Below are 18920 nucleotides of genomic sequence, written 5' to 3'. Positions count from 1 at the left end.
TCACACTCCCCAGCGCCCAGCCTGGGGCACAGCCCCTGTCCCTCCTGCTCTTCTGTCTCCTAGCCCAGGTCTCTGCTGCTCTTGTTCCTAACACTGGTGAGCTGGGGTGCAGACGCGGGGGCTTCAGAACAGGAGGGAAGGGGGACGATGGGAACTGGGGATCCCTGGACGCTTCACTTGAGAATAGTATGCTATAGGTTAGGCTTCATTCTAGTCAATTACGGACTAGAGTTTTTGGATATTAACTAGCGATCTCTTCTTGCTGATAAGACCCGGGTGTCTCGCGGTCATTGAGGGTCAGGGCGACCTGGGATCATTGATTGAGAACTGAAGGGGATTTTGAAGTGATCTAGTCCAGTCCTCTTGCTTTAAGGAAGAGAAAACTGAGTCGCACGGAGGATAAATGATTTGCTCAATGTCATGCAGGTTAAAAAAGTGGCAGAATCAGAATTACAACTCAGGTCCTCCTACACCAAATTCCGGACTCTCCCGGGCATCGCGTTGGCTCCATAGGCGAATTTGGGGCAGGTCGGTTCTGAAACCTAGTTCTGTTGCCCCGGACTTTCTTCTGGCTGCACTACCTTTCAGCGACTCCTGACAATCGGTGAATGACTGAGAAGGTGGGGTCGCCGAACCGGGACCTAGATATCCTGAAAACAGGAGCCCAGGAGGAGTGATAGGGCTTGGGAACCGAAGGGGCGGGATACCTGGGAGTGAAGAATGAGGGGTAAGGCAGGAAAGCCTAGACGGTGGGAAGAATGGAAAAAGAAAATAGGTCCCAGTAACCTAGGAAGTTTTTGCCAGGGGCTGGGCATAGAAAGTCCAAGTTCTGGGGATGGGACCCTAGTTAGTAACTCAATAAGCACCTGTTATTAAGCCAGGCATTGGGTTAAGCGTTCGGATACAAAGAAAAGCTGGGTGAGAACTCCTGTTCTCAAATGGCTTACAGTCAAATGGAAGGAGATGGTATTCAAGTAGCTGTGTGCAAATACGATATATAAAAGATAAACTGGAGAAAATCCGCTGAAGGAAGTCACTAGATTGGGTGGGGGAGGGTGGTCGGGGCGGCTAGGAGAGCCTTCCATCTTGCAGAAGGAAGGATTTTAGCTAAGACCTGAAGAAAAACAGGGAAATTAGGAGAAGGAGGAGGTGAGGGAGAGAGTTCCAAGCATGGGGGACAGCAGAAAATGCCCGAAATCCAGAGGTGGAATGTCTAGTTTGAGGAACACCCAGGAGGCCAGTTTCACTGTGAGTTGGAAACCTGGGAGCAGGGAATGAGGACGAGATACGGAGACCTTGGCCCCGGGGCCGGGTGGGCACTGTCTTGCTCCTTCTTGGCTCAGGTGGGTTTCAGGACACCCCTTAGGAACGACCCGGGGGGTGCAGGAAGAGCAGGGAAGGCAATCCTGACCGTGGCGGGGAGTGCTAGGGAGGAGAAACTCAAGGCAGGGAGGAGTCCAGGGACCCGAGTGACCTTTTCAGCAGAATGGCCCTCATCCGCCCCTTCTCTTGGCCCTCAGCCCCAGCCCGACCCCCGGAATGACAGTGACATACACAGCCCGCGTAGCAAATGCTCGCTTCGGGGGGTTCTCCAAGCTGTTGCTGCTTTGGCGGGGAAGCATTTACAAACTACTCTATCGAGAGGTGCTGGTCTTCCTCGGGGGGTACCTGGCACTGAGCGCCATCTACCGGTGAGACCCGGCCTTGGAAGGGGTGGGGTAGGGGGTAGGAGTAGGGTGGGGGAAAGGAGTGGAGATGGAAACTCTCCGAGAGATGAGGGCCTCGGGTTACAAGAGAGGGTCACTTGAGAGGGAAGGTGGTGGTCAGGAATAGATCTGCCTCTAACTTTCCCTGCTCCGTCCCACCCAGCTTTATCCTGACTGACAATCAGAGGCCATACTTCGAGAAACTAGTCTTGTACTGCGACCAGTACGCCAACCTCATCCCTGTCTCTTTTGTGCTAGGTATGAACTCACTACCTCTAATCTCAATCGCAATCTCAGGACCAATCGTCAGCTTTCTTTACACCTCAGCCCAGGCACCCTCTATCACTGGAACTCAAAGAACCCTTACTACCCAGCCAATCCCTAGACCTCCCCCCACCCCACCCCCAACCTGTCCCATTAGAGGGCATGGCTTCTCTTATAACCTTCATATTCTATAGTCTGGAGCTCTCATTCTCATCCTGCTCATTTATGTCGAACCCCGCCTTAGCCTAGACCTTTCACAGCCCTCAGCCACTACTAGGGACACAAGGAACTTCCCTCTAACCCCCAAACTAACCCCTTTCAGAACTCAGACCCAAGATTCATTCAGTCAACAAGAATTTATCTCTGTGCCAGGCACAGATACCAAAATGAAACAACCCCTGCCTTCAAGGAACTTACATTCTATTGGAGGAAGAGAGGAATATGTATACGTCAAAATAAATAGGAAAAAAAAACATATGAAGTAGATACAAAAATAATGGTGGGGGGTGAGGAGGAGAGCACTAGCATCTGGAGGCATCAAGAATTCACTTAGGCTGAGCTGAGCTATAAAGAGGGCTGGGGATTCTGAGAGGCTGAAGGCGAGCAGGGAGAGCATTCTAGGCATGGCAGACAACAAGCAGAAAGTCTCAGAGATGGAAATGGAGTATCTTGTCTGAAACAACAACAAAAAACCCAACAAATAGGTCAGTTTAACTAGACTGCAAAGTGCTTGAAGGAAAGCAAAGTGAAATACACCTGGAAAACTAGCCTGGAACCGATTGTGAAGGACTTTAGATGCCAAATGGAGGAATTTGTATTTTATTCCAGAGGCAAGAGGGGACCACTGGGGTATGTGGTGGTGGTGATAGGGGGGAACCCATTAGGGATATCCATTTGGCAAGAGGATAAATTAGAGAGGAGGGGAGGCATGATACCATTGGTAATTGGGAAGCTGCTGCAGTCAGACAAAGGATGATGAGATCTCCTATTATGACAACAGGTATATAAATAAATAGAGACGTGGAGATGGATGTGAAATATATTGTGGAGGCAGAAACAATAAGATTTGACAACTGATTGAATATCAGAGATGAGGGATAGTGAAGAATCTAAGATGCCTCTAAGTTTGGGGACCAGCATGCCAGAAAAGATGGTGGTGTCCTCAGAACAGAAAAAGAAAGAAGGATTTAGGGGTTTGAAAAGTAGTTGTTTTTTTTTTTTTCATGGAATTACCAAGTTCAAGATGGAACATTGGGACTGGAGTTTAATAGAGAGACAGTTACATTATGTAGATCTAGGAGACATTTTTGTAGAGATGGCAGTTGATGAGCTCAGCAAGGTAGCATAGAGCAAACAAAGGATCCAGGACAGAGCTTTGGGTAGTGTATACCCAAGCATAAGAGACCATGAATGTTCCTGTAACAAAGGAGACTCAGAAGTGGCCAAAAAGGTAGGAAAAGAACCAGGAGAGAGCAGTGTAATGAAAAGTCAAGGTGGAAACTCTTAACCTGAGGATAGATTTCAGGGGATCCATGAACTTAGATGGGAAAAAAAAATTAGATTTTTATTTTCACTAACCTCTGATTGAAATTTAGCATTTCCTCAATTAGTTAAAAAAAATTAATCTAAGAAGGCATACGAAACATAAAAAAAGATCCCTTTTCTGGAAAGGGTGGTCAATATTCTCAAATTTCAGAGAGAGGTTGAGAAAGATAAGGACAGAGAAAAGATCATTGAATGTGGCAGTTAAAATGGTTTAAGAACTCACAATCTAATGGGGGAGTCAGCAAACAGACAAATATGTGCAAACAAGCTATATAGGATAGATAAGTAATTGAGAGGTAAGGTCCTAGGATTGGGTCAGGAAAGGCTTCCTGTAAAAAGTGAGATTTTAGTTGGGATTTAAAGGAAGCATGGAGGTTAGGGAGAGCATTCCAGGCATGGGGGGACAGTAAGAAGAAATGCTTGGAGTCTTGTTTGTGGAACAACCAGGAAGTCAGTGTCACTGGATAGAAGAATACATGATGGTCAGGAAAGTATAAGAAGACTGGAAAGGTAGGAGGGGGCTAGCTTCTGAAAGGCTTTGGATGCCAAACCAAGCATTTTGTATTTGATCCTGGAGGTGTTAGGGAGCCACTGGAACTTATCGAATAGAAGGGTGAAAAGGTCAGACTTCAGATTTGGGAAGGTCAATTTGATTTTTTTGAGAAGAAACCTGAGGCAGGCAGACCCACCAGGAAGCTTTTGCAATAGTCCACATATGAGGGGATGAGGGCTTGTACCAGAGTGGTGGCAGTATCAGGAGAGAAGGAGGGGAGATAGGGTGAGATGGAGAGACAGGAATCAAAGATGACACCTAGGTTTCAAGCCTGGGGGATGGGGAGGATGGTGTTGCTCTCAACAGTAATACAGCGTGTTCCTAAAGTCTGAACACATAGGCAAAAATGCATATTTTCAAGAAATGAAATGAATGAAATTTTCAACATTTTATTTAATTGGAATATTAACAAATAACATCTTCAATATGATTTCCATCATTTGCAATGCAAAGGTTGATGTGCTTTGCAAGATTCACGTGAACTCGATGTAGTAACTCCACATTGCCATCAACTTTAGCACATTCACTCTTTATGTGTACAATCAAGTGTGTTGCATCTGTGATTTTCATTGAGTACACCTCCTTTAGCATACCCCAGAAAAAGAAGTCAAGGGGCTAAGGTCTGTTAATATTCCAAATATTTAAAATATGCATTTTTACCTATGTGTCCAGACTTTAGGGACACCCTGTAGAGAAGGCGGTAGAGTGGGGGGCCCAGGGGAAAAGGAAATGAGTTCTATTTTGGACATATTGAGTTTAAGATGCTATTGGATATCTATTTCAAAATGTCTGAAAGACAGTTGGAGATGGGAGATTGATGGTCTGCAGAGAGAGCGGGACAGGAAAGGTAGATTTGAGCATCACCAGCACAAAAGATGATAATTAAATCCATTCAAGTCTACGAGATCGCCAGGTGTAGCGTAGAGGAAGAAAGAGGACCCAGGCAGAACCCTGTTGGACACTTAGGGTGAGAAGACATGATCTGGTTGACGATCCATCCAAGGAGACCGAGAAAGATGATCAGATAGGTAGGAGGAGAATCGGGAGAGAGGAGTGTCCTGAAAACCTAGAGAGAAGAGAGTGTTAAAAATGAGATTGATCATCAGTGTCAAAGCCTGCCGGAGAACGAGGATTGAAAAAAAGCCATTGGACTTGGCAATTAACAAGATCCTTGGTTAGAGAACGGTAGAAGAGAGCAGTAAGGTGGATTGTAAAGAGTTAATAGAGTGAGAGGAGAGAAAGTGGAGGTTGTGAAAGGGAGGAGATAGGACTTTAGCCTGAAAGAATGGTAGGATTGAGTGAAGGTTTTTGGGCTTTGTTTTGTTTTGAAGATTGGAGAGAGCCGGGCATGTTTCTAGGCAGCAGAGCAAGCAGTGGATAAAGAGATTGAAAATTAGGGAGAGGAGCTGATTGAAGAGACAAACTCCCTCCCTCCGATGGATGGGAGTGGATAGGATTAAGGATACAAGGAGAGGCATTGTCCTCTGTAAGGAAAGGTCCACCTCCTCCTTTGAGACTGGAACAAAGGAGGAGAGAAGCATGAGTGTGTACTGGTGATCTGAAGTGGAGAGCTTGGGAGAAGAGAGCTCCAGATGGATAAGCAATTTTTTTTTTTTTTAGTGAAGTATGAGGCAGGGAGAGGCAGCCAGGGGAGTGGTGGTGGGGCAGGTGACTTGAGGAAAGATTTGTAAGGAAGAATAGAGTGCATCAGAGGAGAGTGAAAGGACGCACCTGAGATTACAGAACAGAGCGATCTTGGGTGGGGTTTGGAGAGGAACACGTGACCAAAGGACTCAAGGGGAGAGGATCACAGTTTTAAAGAGAGGCCACAGCAAGGGGATGGTCCAGGAAAGCAAGAAATCCTCCTAGATACTTTAAGAGTCCAACCTCAGCTCTGTATAGACCTTGAATCTTTGAAATACCTGCCGCCCCCCCCCCATATCATATTTATCTTCTGTCCCTGGTAGCCTTGACTTCATACCCTAATAACCCACTCCAACCCTGACCTGGTGGACCTTTAATCTCATTTTTCCCACCTACACAGGGTTTTATGTCACACTGGTGGTGAATCGATGGTGGAACCAATACATGTGTATGCCTCTGCCCGATGCCCTCATGTGTGCAATATCCGGCTCGGTACATGGCCGGGATGAGCGGGGCCGACTGTACCGGCGCACCCTAATGCGGTATGCGGGCCTGTCTGCCGTACTCATCCTTCGATCTGTCAGCACTGCTGTCTTCAAACGCTTCCCCACCATGGACCATGTGGTGGAGGCTGGTGAGCTTCTTTCTAGGGACACTGGGGCCTCCAGGGGACTGGAGAACAGGGAGGACATTGACTCTGGATGGGGCGGAGGGTGTTCTCCCCATTTTGCAGAAGAGGAAGAGGGGGACGGGAAGCCTAGCAGCCTGGCTTGGAGATGACCTTCTGGTCTTCCAGGGTTTATGACCCGTGAGGAGCGGAAAAAATACGAGAGCCTGAATTCATCCTACAACAAATATTGGGTACCATGTATCTGGTTCGCCAACCTTGCTGCCCAAGCCAGAAAAGAAGGTCGGATCCGAGACAGCAGCGCTTTCAAACTGCTTATGGAGGTGGGGGCAGCAGGGACTACATCCCCCTACCCCATTCTGGGAGAGAGGTGTTGCTGTTCACCCAAGGGACTCTTTCCCCTGCCCCACCCCCCACCATCATTAACTCTAGGTTTTTCTAGACATGGCTTCTTAGGGGATCCCCTTTGCTGCTCCCTGACTCCATGCCCTCTATCACAGAAACTGGACCAGTTCCGGGCCAAGTGTGGGATGCTGTTTCATTATGACTGGATCAGCGTGCCCCTTGTCTACACTCAGGTACCCACTGTGACTCAGTTTCCCTTCCCACTTATTGGGATGTTGACCAGACTCTTAGGGATTGGGAATGTCAGAATAGAGTTGGAGGGGAGGACCAAGGTCAATGGGAAGACTCTTCGGAGGGTCATCGGTGCTCCCTTGGTGGCACGCCTGCCCCCCATCCCTCTCACGGAGCTGAGATCCCCCTCTGTGGTGACCCTGCCTCTAGGTGGTGACCATCGCAGTATACAGCTTCTTCCTGGCTTGCCTTATTGGGCGCCAGTTCTTGGACCCGACCAAGGGATACCAGAATCATAACATGGACTTGTGCGTTCCTGTCTTTACCTTGCTTCAATTCTTCTTCTATGTTGGCTGGCTCAAGGTAAAACCTACAAGATAGAGGATACAGGGAGAGGCTTGGGAGGGGCCAAGGCCTCAGGGAAGTGGCTGGGGGTGGGAGTGAGAGGGAGGGTGTCAGGACAAAACGCCAGAATCCAGGGGCATTGAATAGATCCCTCTCTAGAAGAGTCCTCATTTCCAGTGCCCATCCTTCACTCTGTAGGTGGCCGAGCAGCTCATAAACCCATTTGGAGAGGACGATGATGACTTTGAAACCAACTTTCTGATTGACAGGAATTTCCAGGTGGGACCCCATCCCCTCTCCAAAATTAACTCCCCAAGGGTCACTGATCCCTTCTATCTGAAAGCCTCTTCATCAGGGTTCTCCTTAACCCCCCCCCCCACTTCTCCCAGGACAGCTTTGATCATCCCTCCTAGAAAATCCTTTTCCTCTGCAGAATGACCCCCCTGACCCTGCAGCCATATCCTATCATCCCCACCCCAGGTGTCAATGCTGGCAGTGGATGAAATGTATGATGACCTGCCGTTGTTAGAGAAGGATTTGTACTGGGATGCTGCGGATGCCCGGGCCCCCTACACAGCTGCCACTGCTTTCATGATGCACCAGCCCTCTTTCCAAGGCTCCACCTTTGACATTACGTGAGCTGGGATGGGGGTGGGGGGTGTATACTAGGAATTGGGACATCCAAATCCTGGTTCTGATCTTGAACAATTCCCACCCCTCTCTTAGGGCTTAGTTCCCCATATGTAAGATGAGAGTATTGGGACCTCTAAGCTCCTTCCAGTTCTGAGATTCTTCATGGGGAAATGGGGGGGGGTAGTATGATTAAGGAAAAGATGGAAGGGTTTGGGTGGTGGAAGATCTGGATGGGGAGAAAGCAGCCAAAGCAGATATGGACTGTTCTGAGACATCACACCCTGGTCCTTGTAGGCTGGCCAAAGAGGACATGCAGTTTCAGCGACTGGAGGGCGTGGAGGGGCACCTTGGCGAAGGCCCCTCGGTACCAGGAGACTTCTTGCACCGACTACTGGCAGGTGGCTCTGGCCCTGGTCCTTCCACAATCTTGGGCCGACGACTCTCCTTGCTTCGGAGGAAGAATAGCTGTGTGTCTGAGGCTTCAACCACAGCTGGCTGTCCTTGTCCAGACTGTGGCCATGACGACTCAGCCACGGGTCCCCTCCTGGACCCACCCTCTGACACGGAGCCTGCCCCACCCACTGCTCCTGCCTCTGTGGAGCCCTCTCCCTCTGTGGTAGTGGTACCCACAGCCCGAGGCCCAACCCCCAATCCTGCGCCGTTGCCCCCCTGGCTGCCTAGCCCAATTGGAGAAGAGGAGGAGAGCTTGGCCTGAGCCTTGTTGCTCACTGACTGACCAGCATTACTAAATACTGGCCCAATTAATGACCAGCCACTGGAGAGAGGGGACTATTGGACCAAGATATTTCCACGGTCACCCCACACTCCAACACGTACACTGTACAGCTCCTACTGCCCAGAAGATATCATCCCGCTAGAATACAGGATGGAAAACAATGCCAGTAATGGCCATAGCTGTAAAAGCCACCCCTCACAAGCCTGCACGCCATGCCCATGGCGACACCCGAAAACTCCCCCTCTCAGGACCCAGAGGAAGCACCCGGGCTCTGAATTCTAGTCATACTACTGAATACCTTTGTGACCTAAGTCAAGTCACTTCAGCCTCAGGGTGTTTCTTTATCAGTGAAGTTCTTGACATCTCTGAGTCCTAGGATCCTAAGGACGTGGGACTCTAATCAATACCCTAACTCCAACCCTGGAGCATCTCTCCCTCCCTCCCCTCCCCACCCAGCTGCTTCCACCTCAGGGGGAATGAGCTCATGGGAACCTGCCCTGGGAGCCCAAGTAAGCTTCCTGCTTCCCTTCCTGCAAGTATACTTGACACATGGAAGAATCCAGTCTGATGGATTTAGGATTGAATGCTTTATTTAATTCCTCATCTCAGACTTAGAAGATTTATCCCCCTCCCAAATCACATTTTTAAAAAGAGAAGGTGGGGCCCAGTTGGCAGTACTGGGAACACAGAAATCCAGCTCCTCTTTGCCCTGAGAACCAGAGGTTAAAAATAGGGAGGGACCCTTGGAAAATATCTTAAAAAACAAAACCTGGGTTAAGGAAAAGGGCTGAGGTCAGATGTCAGGGCTAGAGTTCCCTTGCCCTGGAGTTGGGCATGTGCAATAAGTGCGACCCCTTGTAGTGTGCAAGTGGAGAAGGGAACGGCCACAGTTTTAACCCTATGCTGCCCAGAAGAATGGAGAAATGAGGGTCCAAAGGTCAGTGCTTGTCTCCAGATCGGGGAGGGCCAGCCTGGGCACGTGCCAAGGGTCCCCGGCGTGTGTTGGTGGCCAGTCGCTGCTGGGCCAGGAAGGACTGGGCATAGGCTGGGCCTGGCTGTCGATCCTCCCCTGCAGCCCGTTGCTGCAGGGCCATACCCTGGGGGAAAGGGGAGTGCAGAAAGAAGGGAAGAAATTAGGGGTCATGTGCAGAGATGGGAATTCTGGGGAGAGGAGAGGAAGCAGCAGGAAACGGATGGAGTGGGCACCCACTCACCATGTTGTACCAGGCACTGATGATTAGCTTTTCTTCCTGCTCCCGCTGACTCCGGCTCTTCTCAAAGTCAGTCTGAGGGACAGGTTTGGTTGGGAAATGTCAAAGCTTTGCATCCTGCCCATTACCAGTCGCAGCAATCAGGCACCACCCCACCCCCACCCCAAGAGAGTAGGGTAATGTCAGCCAGGTCCAGGAAGAAAACTACCTCAAGGTGTCGGATCCTTAGGTCCTTCTCCTGGAGTTGGGTTCTCAGGGCTTGAATCTCCAGGGGAGGAGGCCCTGGCGGCCGCTGCTTGGGTTCCAGTGTCTGGATGACCTTGGTGGGGGGGGGTGAGAAAAGATACTGTGGGAATGCCCAGGGAGCCCAGGCTAGGTGGGACAGACTTGAGGGAGAGGCAGGGCAGTGCCATGAGAGAGACTTAGGGGAGAGGCAGGGTGGTGCCACCAGAGCTCAGATCTCTGTATTGCATTAGGAGTCTTAGACTTGAACTGTGGCTCTGCCAGGGCACATCACTTCCTCCCTTGGTTTCTTCCTTTATTAAATAAGGGTGATGGGCTAAGGGCACTTCCGGCTCTGGGCCTGGGATTGTAAGTGAGGTTGGGGTGAGGCCCAGCCAGGTCAGGGATCCTCACCGTTCGAGCCTTCTCCATGTAGCGCCGGTAGCGCTCCTCCATGGCCCGCATGTCGGCCTCCTTCTTCTGCAGACTCCTCTGTAGCTCCTCAATGCGCCGCGCTGCTGCAGGAACCCAGGAGCTCAGGGCTCTGCCTCACCACTGACCACCGACCTCTCCCCTCCCCCGCCCCCTCAGAGGGCATCTTACCGCTGCCATCAGCTGGCGGCTGCAGCTCATCGATGTATTCCCGTTTTCTCTGCAGTTCCGAGTGTGCCTCGTGCAGCTTCTCCCTAGCCATATGCCCAAGGGGTCGTGCCTGGCTCCACCAGGATGCTGGGGCTTGCCCTACCAGGCCTTTCTGGCCTCCCACTCTCTCCACCCCAGCCTGCTATGCTTGTCTCTCTGAAGACAGCCACCACCATCATTGAGTGCCTACCAGGGGTCAGGCATTTTGCTAAGAACTTTACAAATACTATCTCATTCGAGCCTTACAACAACCCAGAGAGATAGATGCTAATATGATCCCCATTTTACAATAGAGGAAACTGAGGCAAATAGAAGTTAAATGACTTGCCCAAGGTCACATGAGTCCTAAGTATCTACAACCACATTTGACCTCCTATCTCCCTAACTCCAGGCCCAGTGCTTTAAACACTACACCATTGCCTATCCACCTACCAGACTCAGCTCTCTCCTGAGCTCCAGACCCAGATCTCTTGCTTGGCATGCAGCCTCTTTGGCTTGGCATTTAAGGCCCCTCAAGAGGTTCCCTCCAATCTTCTCCCCAGCATCATCTCCCCTCTCCCCCTACCCCATGGTAATGGCCACCGGGGGCCTCCCCTGGCCCTGGGACTTACAGGTGCTCCTCCAGCTTCCTCTTCAGCAGTGAGGACTGAGGATAGAGACAAGGAGCAGGGGTGAGGCTGGGCTACTTGGTTCTGTCTTCTCTGCCCAGCCCCACAACCCTCTGTACCCCCCACTCCCTACTTACAATAGCCTAGAGCGCCGACAGGCAGCAGGGGAGAGAAAGAAAGATCAGAAGAGAGGTGAAGGGATCAGGTGAGGGCAGTCTGGGTGGTGGTGGCACCAGCCTGGGGATGCTTCCCTCCCCCCACCTCACCACCCCTAGTGAATGGGGGCTGACGGGTCTCAGGACTGGCTGTGCAGAAGTGGGGCTGGGGCCTAGACCACTCACATCCTCAGCTTTGCCCCCCTGTTCTTGTAATGCCTTCTGTAATTCTTCCACTTGTGCCCGAAGTTCTGCCAGCTGTTGCTGATTCAGCCTGGGGGTGAGGAGACACAGGACTCAGGGTGTGCCAGCCCTGGCTAGGCCTCACCTCACTCGGTCTTCAGTCTCGGCGCCCCCACCTGTGCTGGGTCTCTAGCCTGTGCCTGGCCCGGTTGGCCTCCTCCAGCTGCCCCTGCAGCTCCTCGGTACGGCCACGGTCGGCTGCCTCCTGCTGGCACAGACGTCTGTTTTCCCGCTGCAGGCGAAGGATTGTCTCCCTGCAGGGCCAGGTCCCAAAGGGTGGTTAGATGGGTCCTGTCTTTCAGCCCACCCTCATCAAAGGCAGGGAGAGATCCCTGGGGCTTGGGAGAGTGAGGGAAAGTTGGGAGCTTGAGAGAAGGGGAAGATTTGGATGACTGGGAAGGAGTCTGGTGGCACTGGGCTAAAACAGAAAGGAATACAGAAGAGAGACCAAGCTGTGAATGGCCTAAGGACCAAGGGCCCAGCCAGCCAGAGGCCAAAGGGTAAGCTATCACAAAGACTGATACAGGGAAAGGAACCTGAGCTCAGCCGGAAGGATCTCTGCTGCCAGATTCTCCACAGGTGGCGACATCTGTTGCAGTTGGACGTCTGAGGAGACAGGGACAAAGTCAAGCGGGTGCTCCATCAGCCCCAAGCCCCCTGGCCCAGCAAGACCCCGGGCATCACTCACCTGCCTGGCTGAGGCCCCGCTGCTGCACCTGGACACAGCACAGCTCCTCATGCGCCTCCCGAAGAGAGTCTCGCTCCTCAATGAGCCGCTAGAAGTGCGGGCAGGGGGAGGGAAGGGGACAAGGAGCCAGGGTCAGCTTGAGGGTCTGGCCCCACCTACTGAAAATACTGAAAAGTTTTGTGAAGTTGGGAGAGATCTCCGATGAGCAAACCAAAGCTCAGAAAAGGGACAAGGCTCCCAAGGCCAACCAACAGAGGCAGTGAGTGGTAGAGCCAGCCTTCAACACCAGGGTTCTGGACTCCAAATCTAGAGCAATCTTTGCTTCCCAGCTTAGGAAATGGCCCTGGAGAATCGCCCACCTCCTTCTCTTTGACCACAGCCTCGTATTTCTCTTCCAGTGTCCGGCACTCAAATAGCCATTTCTCGGCCTTCAGGGCCTCCTCCTGTCGCTGACTCTGCAATTCTTGTACCTGGAAGGAGTGTGGGACAGCAGGAACAAGAGGGGAAATGAGCCGGGCCTAGGCCCCAGACGTCACCGATCCCTCTGCAGCCAGCGCCAGTTCCAGTCCGCCCAGCCTCTACCTGTCTCCGATGGCCCTCCAGCTGGGCTCTGAGGGTCCCTGCCCGCCGCAGTTCATCCTCTAGCTGCCTTGTCCGTTCTGCGTGGCCTGCATTCCGTTCCTCTAGCACTCGCACCTGCCGCCGAAGCTCCCCTAGCTCCCCGAGGCGACGCTGGCACCCGCTCAGTGTGGCCTCCAGCCTGCTCGCTCGTTCTGATGACTGCCTGTGGGGCCATGGTTCAGCTTGGAGCCCCAAGGGCAAAGAGGCTCTTGAAGGTCAGGAGCTACCCCTGGTTGTTGGTTTTCAGAGGCTACTCCCAGTCACGAGAAGTCAGATGTGTGGGAAATAGGGATCCACCTCGTTTAGGATTGGGCCCCTAAGTTTTGGCGCTATTTACCTGAGCTCATCCATCTCATCCTTTAGGGTCTGGGCCTCCTGGGCCAGGCTGGTTAGTGCCTGGTTCCGCTGCTGGAGCTCGGCCACCTCTCTCTCCAGCTCCACGCAGCGCAGACGCTCATCCTCCTTCAAGCTCTCAAGCCTGTGGGCAGAGGAGTGGTGGACACATGGGGGGGTGGGGCGGCACGGTGGCAAACCAGTGCCCACACCCTATGCCCCTTCAATGCCAGTGATCTGCTCTGCGACTTATTTGTAGAGAGGCATTTGTGTGTTTTCTCCCCACCAGGCTGTAAGCTCCTCAGAGGCAGGGGCTGCCTTTGGCCTTTCTTGGTATCCCCAGCACTCTGTACAGTACCTGGCACGTAAGAGGTACTTAATGTTTACTGACTAACAAAGCCCCTTCCCAGGCTCCTCACCATGGCCTAGATACCTGTTTTCCTTGATGCCTCTTAGACTATAGGCTATCGGGCTGGGGGCCCCTCCCCTGGGGGCCCAGGCGGATGCCTTGCTCCTGCAATCCTGGTGCTCAGCCCTGCATACCTGAAGTTTTCCTCCTGTAGTTGTTCTAGCTGTGACTGAAGAAGCAAAAGCCTCTTGGAGGTGAGTCCAGCAGCCTCAGGTCCCTCCAGCTGTGCCCCCCTGTCCCTCAGAGCTCGATTCTCCTGCACCAGGCTCTGTTTCTCCTCCACTAGAAGGGTCAGCTGGGATCAAAGAAAGGGAACAGAACAGACAAGAGACAGATGGGAGGCGCATGAGTCTGTTGTGGGCCTGTCCATGTTGGCAACAGGCATCCTGATGGCATGGCCCTTCCTCCCTCCCTCCTTCCACTGCCTGGCTGATCTGGGCTGGGAGCCCAAGAGGAGCTAGCTCCTACCTGCTGCTCCAGGTCATGGCAGCGCTGCCGAAGCTGGTCGGCTTCTTCTGGCTCTTCACTCAAGAAGTAGTATCTTCTGGACTGTGAGCAAGGCAGGGGAGGTCAGACTGGATGACCCAAGAGCATGAAGAGTAGGGATTTGGGCCTCGGATCTAAGAAAGGACAGAAGAGTCTCCCTCCCCTATCCCATACCTGGCTGTCAAAATTCCCATAGGTCTCTGCCGTCATGGGGTCTGCAGGATCTTTGCTCATAAGCTGGAATGGGGAGGACAAAAGGGAAACAGATAAGTCTAGGAAACTATCTCTAACATCTCTCTGGCAGCAGGCAGGAGGTGGGCTGCAGGGGGTGTTCTTCCCTCTTCCCCTTAGCCCTGGAGCAGCAATAGGGTGAGGTCACATGCCCCCATTCCCTGCCCACCCAGGCCTCACCTCCTGAATGGCAGTCATGACCACATGCTGCACCGATTCCTCCAAGGTCATGATCCTCTGGATGTGTTCTGTGGATCACGGGTTCCACTGCTGAGACTACCCCTCCATGCCCACCAGCTCCTCCTTTACAGTACTAGCCCCCCAAAACCACAAACACCAGGTTTCTTTTCCAAAATCCTATACATTGGGCTCCCCCTCCTGAGGTCTTCCCCTGAAGTCCCGACCACACCTTGTTTCTTCTCACAGCTGATAGCACAGCTCAGCACCAGCTGTAGCAGCTTCCCCAGCTCAGCCGGATCAGAGAATTCCCCGATCAGGTTCACATCTGGCAAGTGTTGGTCGGATACCTGGTGTCCCAGGATCTGGGAGGGAGTGGGGTGCATCAGGAGCCTCAGGATTTCCACAAACACCCACCTCCATGATCCCCTCTCCAGAATGTGACAGCCAGGGACTCCTCCTCTCCACCTCCTACCCACAGTCACTCACATCCTGAGAATACTCCACAAGACCCTGTAACACTTTCTTCAAGTTGCTGACCTGTGTAGGAAAGTGGCACTTGAGAACCCAAACACCCTATTTCCAGCCCAGGCTGCCACACTTATTCTCCCAACCTCCCTAACCTACCTCCCCAGTCCCTAGTTATCTGTCTGGCCCCCGCCCCTATCACTTGTTCACCAAGTTAATATATATCCACCCCACTGGCCCTCCCTAGACATCATCATCCATCCATTCATCATTTGTCTATCTCTCTTCCCTGACATCCTTCTGACCTCCCCACTATCTGCATGGGCCTCAGCCATTTGCTCATTATCCTGACACATGTCACAAACATCCCTCATCAGTCCACATTACACTGATCATCTGTCTGTCTTTGCCTGGGTCGGCAGATCATCTGTTTTGTCTCATCATTTTACTACAACGTTCCACACATGCCCCACTCTCATCCCCATCCATGGTCATCTGTCCATCCCACCAATGTTTGGCTCCCTTCCTCATCCAGTCAGCTACCTACCACCATCCCCACTCGAGGACCTTAATAGATCTGTTCCATCACTCCTCGGGTCCTCCTGAAATGTTCTCTACATTCTAATGGCTTCCACTTATATAGTGCTTTAATAAGCTTAGCAAAGCCCTTAACATTTGACCCTCACAGCAACCCTGGGAGGTAGGTGCTATTATCAGCCCCTTTTTACAGAGAAGGAAACCTAGGCTGACAGTTCGAGTAACTTGCCCAAGGTCACAGAGCCGGTAAATAAATGAGGCAAGATTCAAGTCTCCCTCACTCCACGTCTAATATTCTATCCGCTGCATCACCCAGTGGCCAGCCCTGTCATCTTTCCAGGCTGCCCTCCTTTCATTTTTGGCAAACCCATGTTTTCTGTCCCACACACCCATCATCCGTCGGTCCTGGGATCACCTGTACACCACCCTTCCAGCGTGAACTGGTCAAATTATCTGTCTTGGCACCAATCCTATAGCTTCCATCTGTCAGTCCCCATGCAGTCTGTGTGGGAATGCCCCAGATCATCTGTCTGACCCCTAGTCACCTTTAGCCGCCAGTTGTGTTCAGAATCATCTCTGATCCGAAGGAGCCAGGTCTCATTGAACCAGGAAGGGTCTCTGGGGAGAAATTGGGGGTGACAGGCTGGAGTAGGGGAGGATGCTAGGGACGCTGGGTTAGAGGGAATCCCAGGGTGGAGAAAGGAGTGGTGTGGATTGTAGACATATGCATGCCATCTAATGAGGCTAGAAGAGCTAAGGGAGTCTTGGTGGGGCTGGGCTCTCATTGAAAGAGGGGCTAAGGAGGCTTGGGAATGGTCTGGGTTCTCTGAGGAAGGCTGGAGGGTCCTAAGGTCCTCTCAACTCACATCTGATGTAGCACATGGGCCACTGCCAGTCCACTGCTTAGGTCCTGGGGGGAAGAACAGGGCTGGGCCACCCTGAAAGTCTGCAGCTGGGGGAAAGGGAAACACAGCAGGTCAGAACTTCAACCTGTAGGCAGCCCAGAAGGGGATGAGTCCTGAGATCATAACTCCCAGGTGTGGAATCTGCTGCTTTACTCTTTCTCTCTCCTCCCACTGAAAGGCGGGGCCTCTCACCTGTGGGACCCCACCTTCTCCGCACACCGTGAAAGGTGGAGTCCCAGGTTACTCTCTACTCATGTGACAGAACAGATCAGCCAGACCTTCCTCTTGTGCCTGCGCCAAGCCAAGCTGTCCCCCTATCTTGTCCTGTCTGAACCCCTTAGACCACGTGACAGGGCAGTGCCAACCAGGCTCTTCACTTGTGTGCCACTACCCTTCCTGAAGTTCAGGTAGGGTGGAGCCTGGCCACTCCCAGGGAAAGTCCAGTAGTGCTCTCCCCTTTAGGCTGGGGGCAAGAGGAAGGGAGGGAGTCACCTCTGAATCCTTCCTTATTACAACCTTCGGCCTCCTTCTCATGAATTTGTATATGTGCCATATCTCCTCCGCCCCCTCCCTCCCCATAGAAACGTAGGAGCCGAGAAGACTTAAAACTTGATCTGTTTTCACCGTGGCATCATCCCCACCTAGAAGCCCTGGGATCATGCCTATTCACTTAGTTTGTTGAAAGGGTCTTGGGCCGGGGAATGGGTAGGTCTCAGTCCTAGGGTTGGGTTTCAGGGACAAAAGAAGGGGGTTGGATGTGAGCATCTTTATGAGTAGGGTCTCTGTGGCTCTTAGGGGTATTCTGGGAGGGAAAGTGGGAGAATCTCTAAGGAGTGCCCAGGTGGAAAGGGAATGTCTGAGAGACTAGCTCTGGGGAGGGAGGACCTTTGTGGAGGTAAGGTGGTCTCTGGGGGAGGAGCTCTGTGGAAGATAGATGAGGGGAGGTTCTCCTCCCCTGCTTTTCTGAGGGGCTATATGAGGAAGGTTACTTGGGTGAGGTATGGGGGAAGGACCTCTGGGGGTATATGTGGGGGGTCTCTGAAGGGAGGTTCACTGGGGGTATGTGGAGGGGGGGAGAGTCTAGGGGTTATGTAAGAGGAGGGTCTCTGTGAGAGGAAGATCTCTGAGGGGGGTATGAGGGGAGGGTCTCTCTAGGGGAGGTCTGGGGGCTATGTGGGGGGAGGGCCTCTCTGGGGAAAGGTCTCTGGGGATTACATGGGGGAGGACTTCTTTGGGGGGAGGGTTTGTGTATGTGGGGGAGGGTCTCTGGGGGAGGGTCTCAAGGGAGATATTACATGGAAGAGGGTATCTCTGGGGGGTATGTGGGGAAGGGTCTCTGAAGGAAGATGGGGGTATGTGGGGGTCTCTGGGGGAAGGGTCTCTCTGGGCAAATGGTCTGGGGGTATGTGGGGAAAGGGTGTCTGGGGGGAGGCTGTGGGAGGATTATGGGGGGAGGGTCTCTTGGGGGCTAGGAAGAGGGTCCTACACCTGTTCCTCACCGCCCCTCCCCTTACCCAGGTGAGCAGAGACCCGCACAGCTCAGCCTTGTCCACGCTCATGGTTCCGGTTCCGGCTCCGGCTCCAGGTCCGGCTCCGGCTCCGGTCAAGCAGGTCAGGCCGCCGCCGCCGCCACGGCCGTCGGGTCCGCCACCAGCGAGAGGCTCAGCCGCTCGGCAGGCCTAGAGCGCCGCTGCCCCGCCCCCTAACCCAGCCTGGCCCCGCCCCCGAGCGCTCAGCCCGGCCCCGCCCCCATGCGCGGCCCGGGGCCCGACCCGGGCACCAGGCCCAACTAAGCCCCGCCCCTCCCTGCCTCTCGTCTCCGCCATCTTGGAGTCGGGCAGCCTGACCGATTTACGATGGGCCGCCCGTCCTTCCTTGCCACTCGGAGGTCATTCATCTTAGCCATTCTACTGCCTCACGACAACCACGGCCTAAGGACTAAGTGTTTATGAAGGTCCAAACGGGTGCTCACACCCAGGGACTTTTCCCACAGGGTGGCAAGGCCACTGCAAAGGCGGTGGAGTGGGAGGGAGCGTCTACCTGGGACCACCTGTGGGTCCAAAGGGGCCCGCGTGTCTGATGGGGCCCATAAGGAGGCCCTTACACCCCCGGGCTTGCGTGTCTACAGTAGCCCACAAGGAGGCGCCTACACCCCCGGGGCTGCGTGTCCGTAGTGACTCACAAGGAGGCACTTACGCCCCGGGGCTGCGTGTCTATAGTGGTCCACCAGGAGGCGCTCGCACCCCTGGGGCTGCGTATCCACAGTGGCCCACAGAGAGGCGCTTGCGACCTGGGCTGCGTGTCTACAGTGGCCCACAAGAGGGCGCTCACACCTCGGTGACTGGACTTAGACT

At 53.0% G+C, this 18920-nt stretch overlaps 2 protein-coding genes across 3 annotated transcripts; one reads left to right on the top strand and one right to left on the bottom strand.

Annotated features, from left to right (window-relative positions):
* The first annotated feature begins 1539 nt into the window (after positions 1-1539).
* BEST2 (bestrophin 2) lies at positions 1540-8609 on the top strand. The gene is made up of 9 exons (XM_036741481.1): positions 1540-1691; positions 1870-1964; positions 6113-6346; positions 6509-6663; positions 6841-6918; positions 7127-7279; positions 7460-7540; positions 7742-7896; positions 8189-8609. Exons 1-9 carry the CDS (start codon positions 1540-1542, stop codon positions 8607-8609), a joined length of 1524 nt encoding a protein of 507 aa, XP_036597376.1.
* A 593-nt stretch (positions 8610-9202) lies between these two features.
* HOOK2 (hook microtubule tethering protein 2) lies at positions 9203-18286 on the bottom strand. Of its 2 annotated transcripts, none has more exons than XM_036742122.1 (22): positions 18081-18286; positions 16528-16613; positions 16207-16279; positions 15146-15196; positions 14889-15021; positions 14660-14727; positions 14423-14485; positions 14231-14311; positions 13897-14057; positions 13358-13498; positions 12982-13183; positions 12759-12869; positions 12400-12487; positions 12248-12317; positions 11828-11965; positions 11655-11742; positions 11317-11351; positions 10667-10749; positions 10478-10578; positions 10050-10160; positions 9845-9916; positions 9203-9727 (listed from the first exon to the last, which is right to left on the bottom strand). In XM_036742122.1, exons 1-22 carry the CDS (start codon positions 18123-18125, stop codon positions 9569-9571), a joined length of 2160 nt encoding a protein of 719 aa, XP_036598017.1. In that variant the 5' UTR covers positions 18126-18286; the 3' UTR covers positions 9203-9568. The 2 variants fall into 2 exon arrangements, with proteins under 2 accessions (XP_036598017.1, XP_036598016.1); XM_036742121.1 differs by having other exon boundaries at positions 10478-10581; positions 18081-18224.
* Between the last annotated feature and the right edge of the window lie 634 nt (positions 18287-18920).

Source organism: Trichosurus vulpecula, chromosome 1, assembly GCF_011100635.1.
Source record: "Trichosurus vulpecula isolate mTriVul1 chromosome 1, mTriVul1.pri, whole genome shotgun sequence".
Classification (NCBI taxonomy): Eukaryota; Metazoa; Chordata; class Mammalia; order Diprotodontia; family Phalangeridae; genus Trichosurus; species Trichosurus vulpecula.
This window is presented reverse-complemented; position numbering and strand designations above follow the sequence as displayed.

Excerpts from the sequence above, each read along its gene's own strand:
- BEST2 (XM_036741481.1), top strand. The coding sequence starts at position 1,540 with ATGACAGTGACATACACAGCCCGCGTAGCAAATGCTCGCTTCGGGGGG. Across the intron at positions 1,965-6,112 it reads CCCTGTCTCTTTTGTGCTAG|GGTTTTATGTCACACTGGTG; the intron begins GTATGAACTCAC and ends CCACCTACACAG. Across the intron at positions 6,919-7,126 it reads TGCCCCTTGTCTACACTCAG|GTGGTGACCATCGCAGTATA; the intron begins GTACCCACTGTG and ends CCCTGCCTCTAG.
- HOOK2 (XM_036742121.1), bottom strand. The coding sequence starts at position 18,125 with ATGAGCGTGGACAAGGCTGAGCTGTGCGGGTCTCTGCTCACCTGG. Across the intron at positions 11,966-12,247 it reads ATCCTTCCGGCTGAGCTCAG|GGAGACAATCCTTCGCCTGC; the intron begins GTTCCTTTCCCT and ends CTGGCCCTGCAG. Across the intron at positions 10,582-10,666 it reads GCCGCCAGCTGATGGCAGCG|CAGCGCGGCGCATTGAGGAG; the intron begins GTAAGATGCCCT and ends GGGTTCCTGCAG.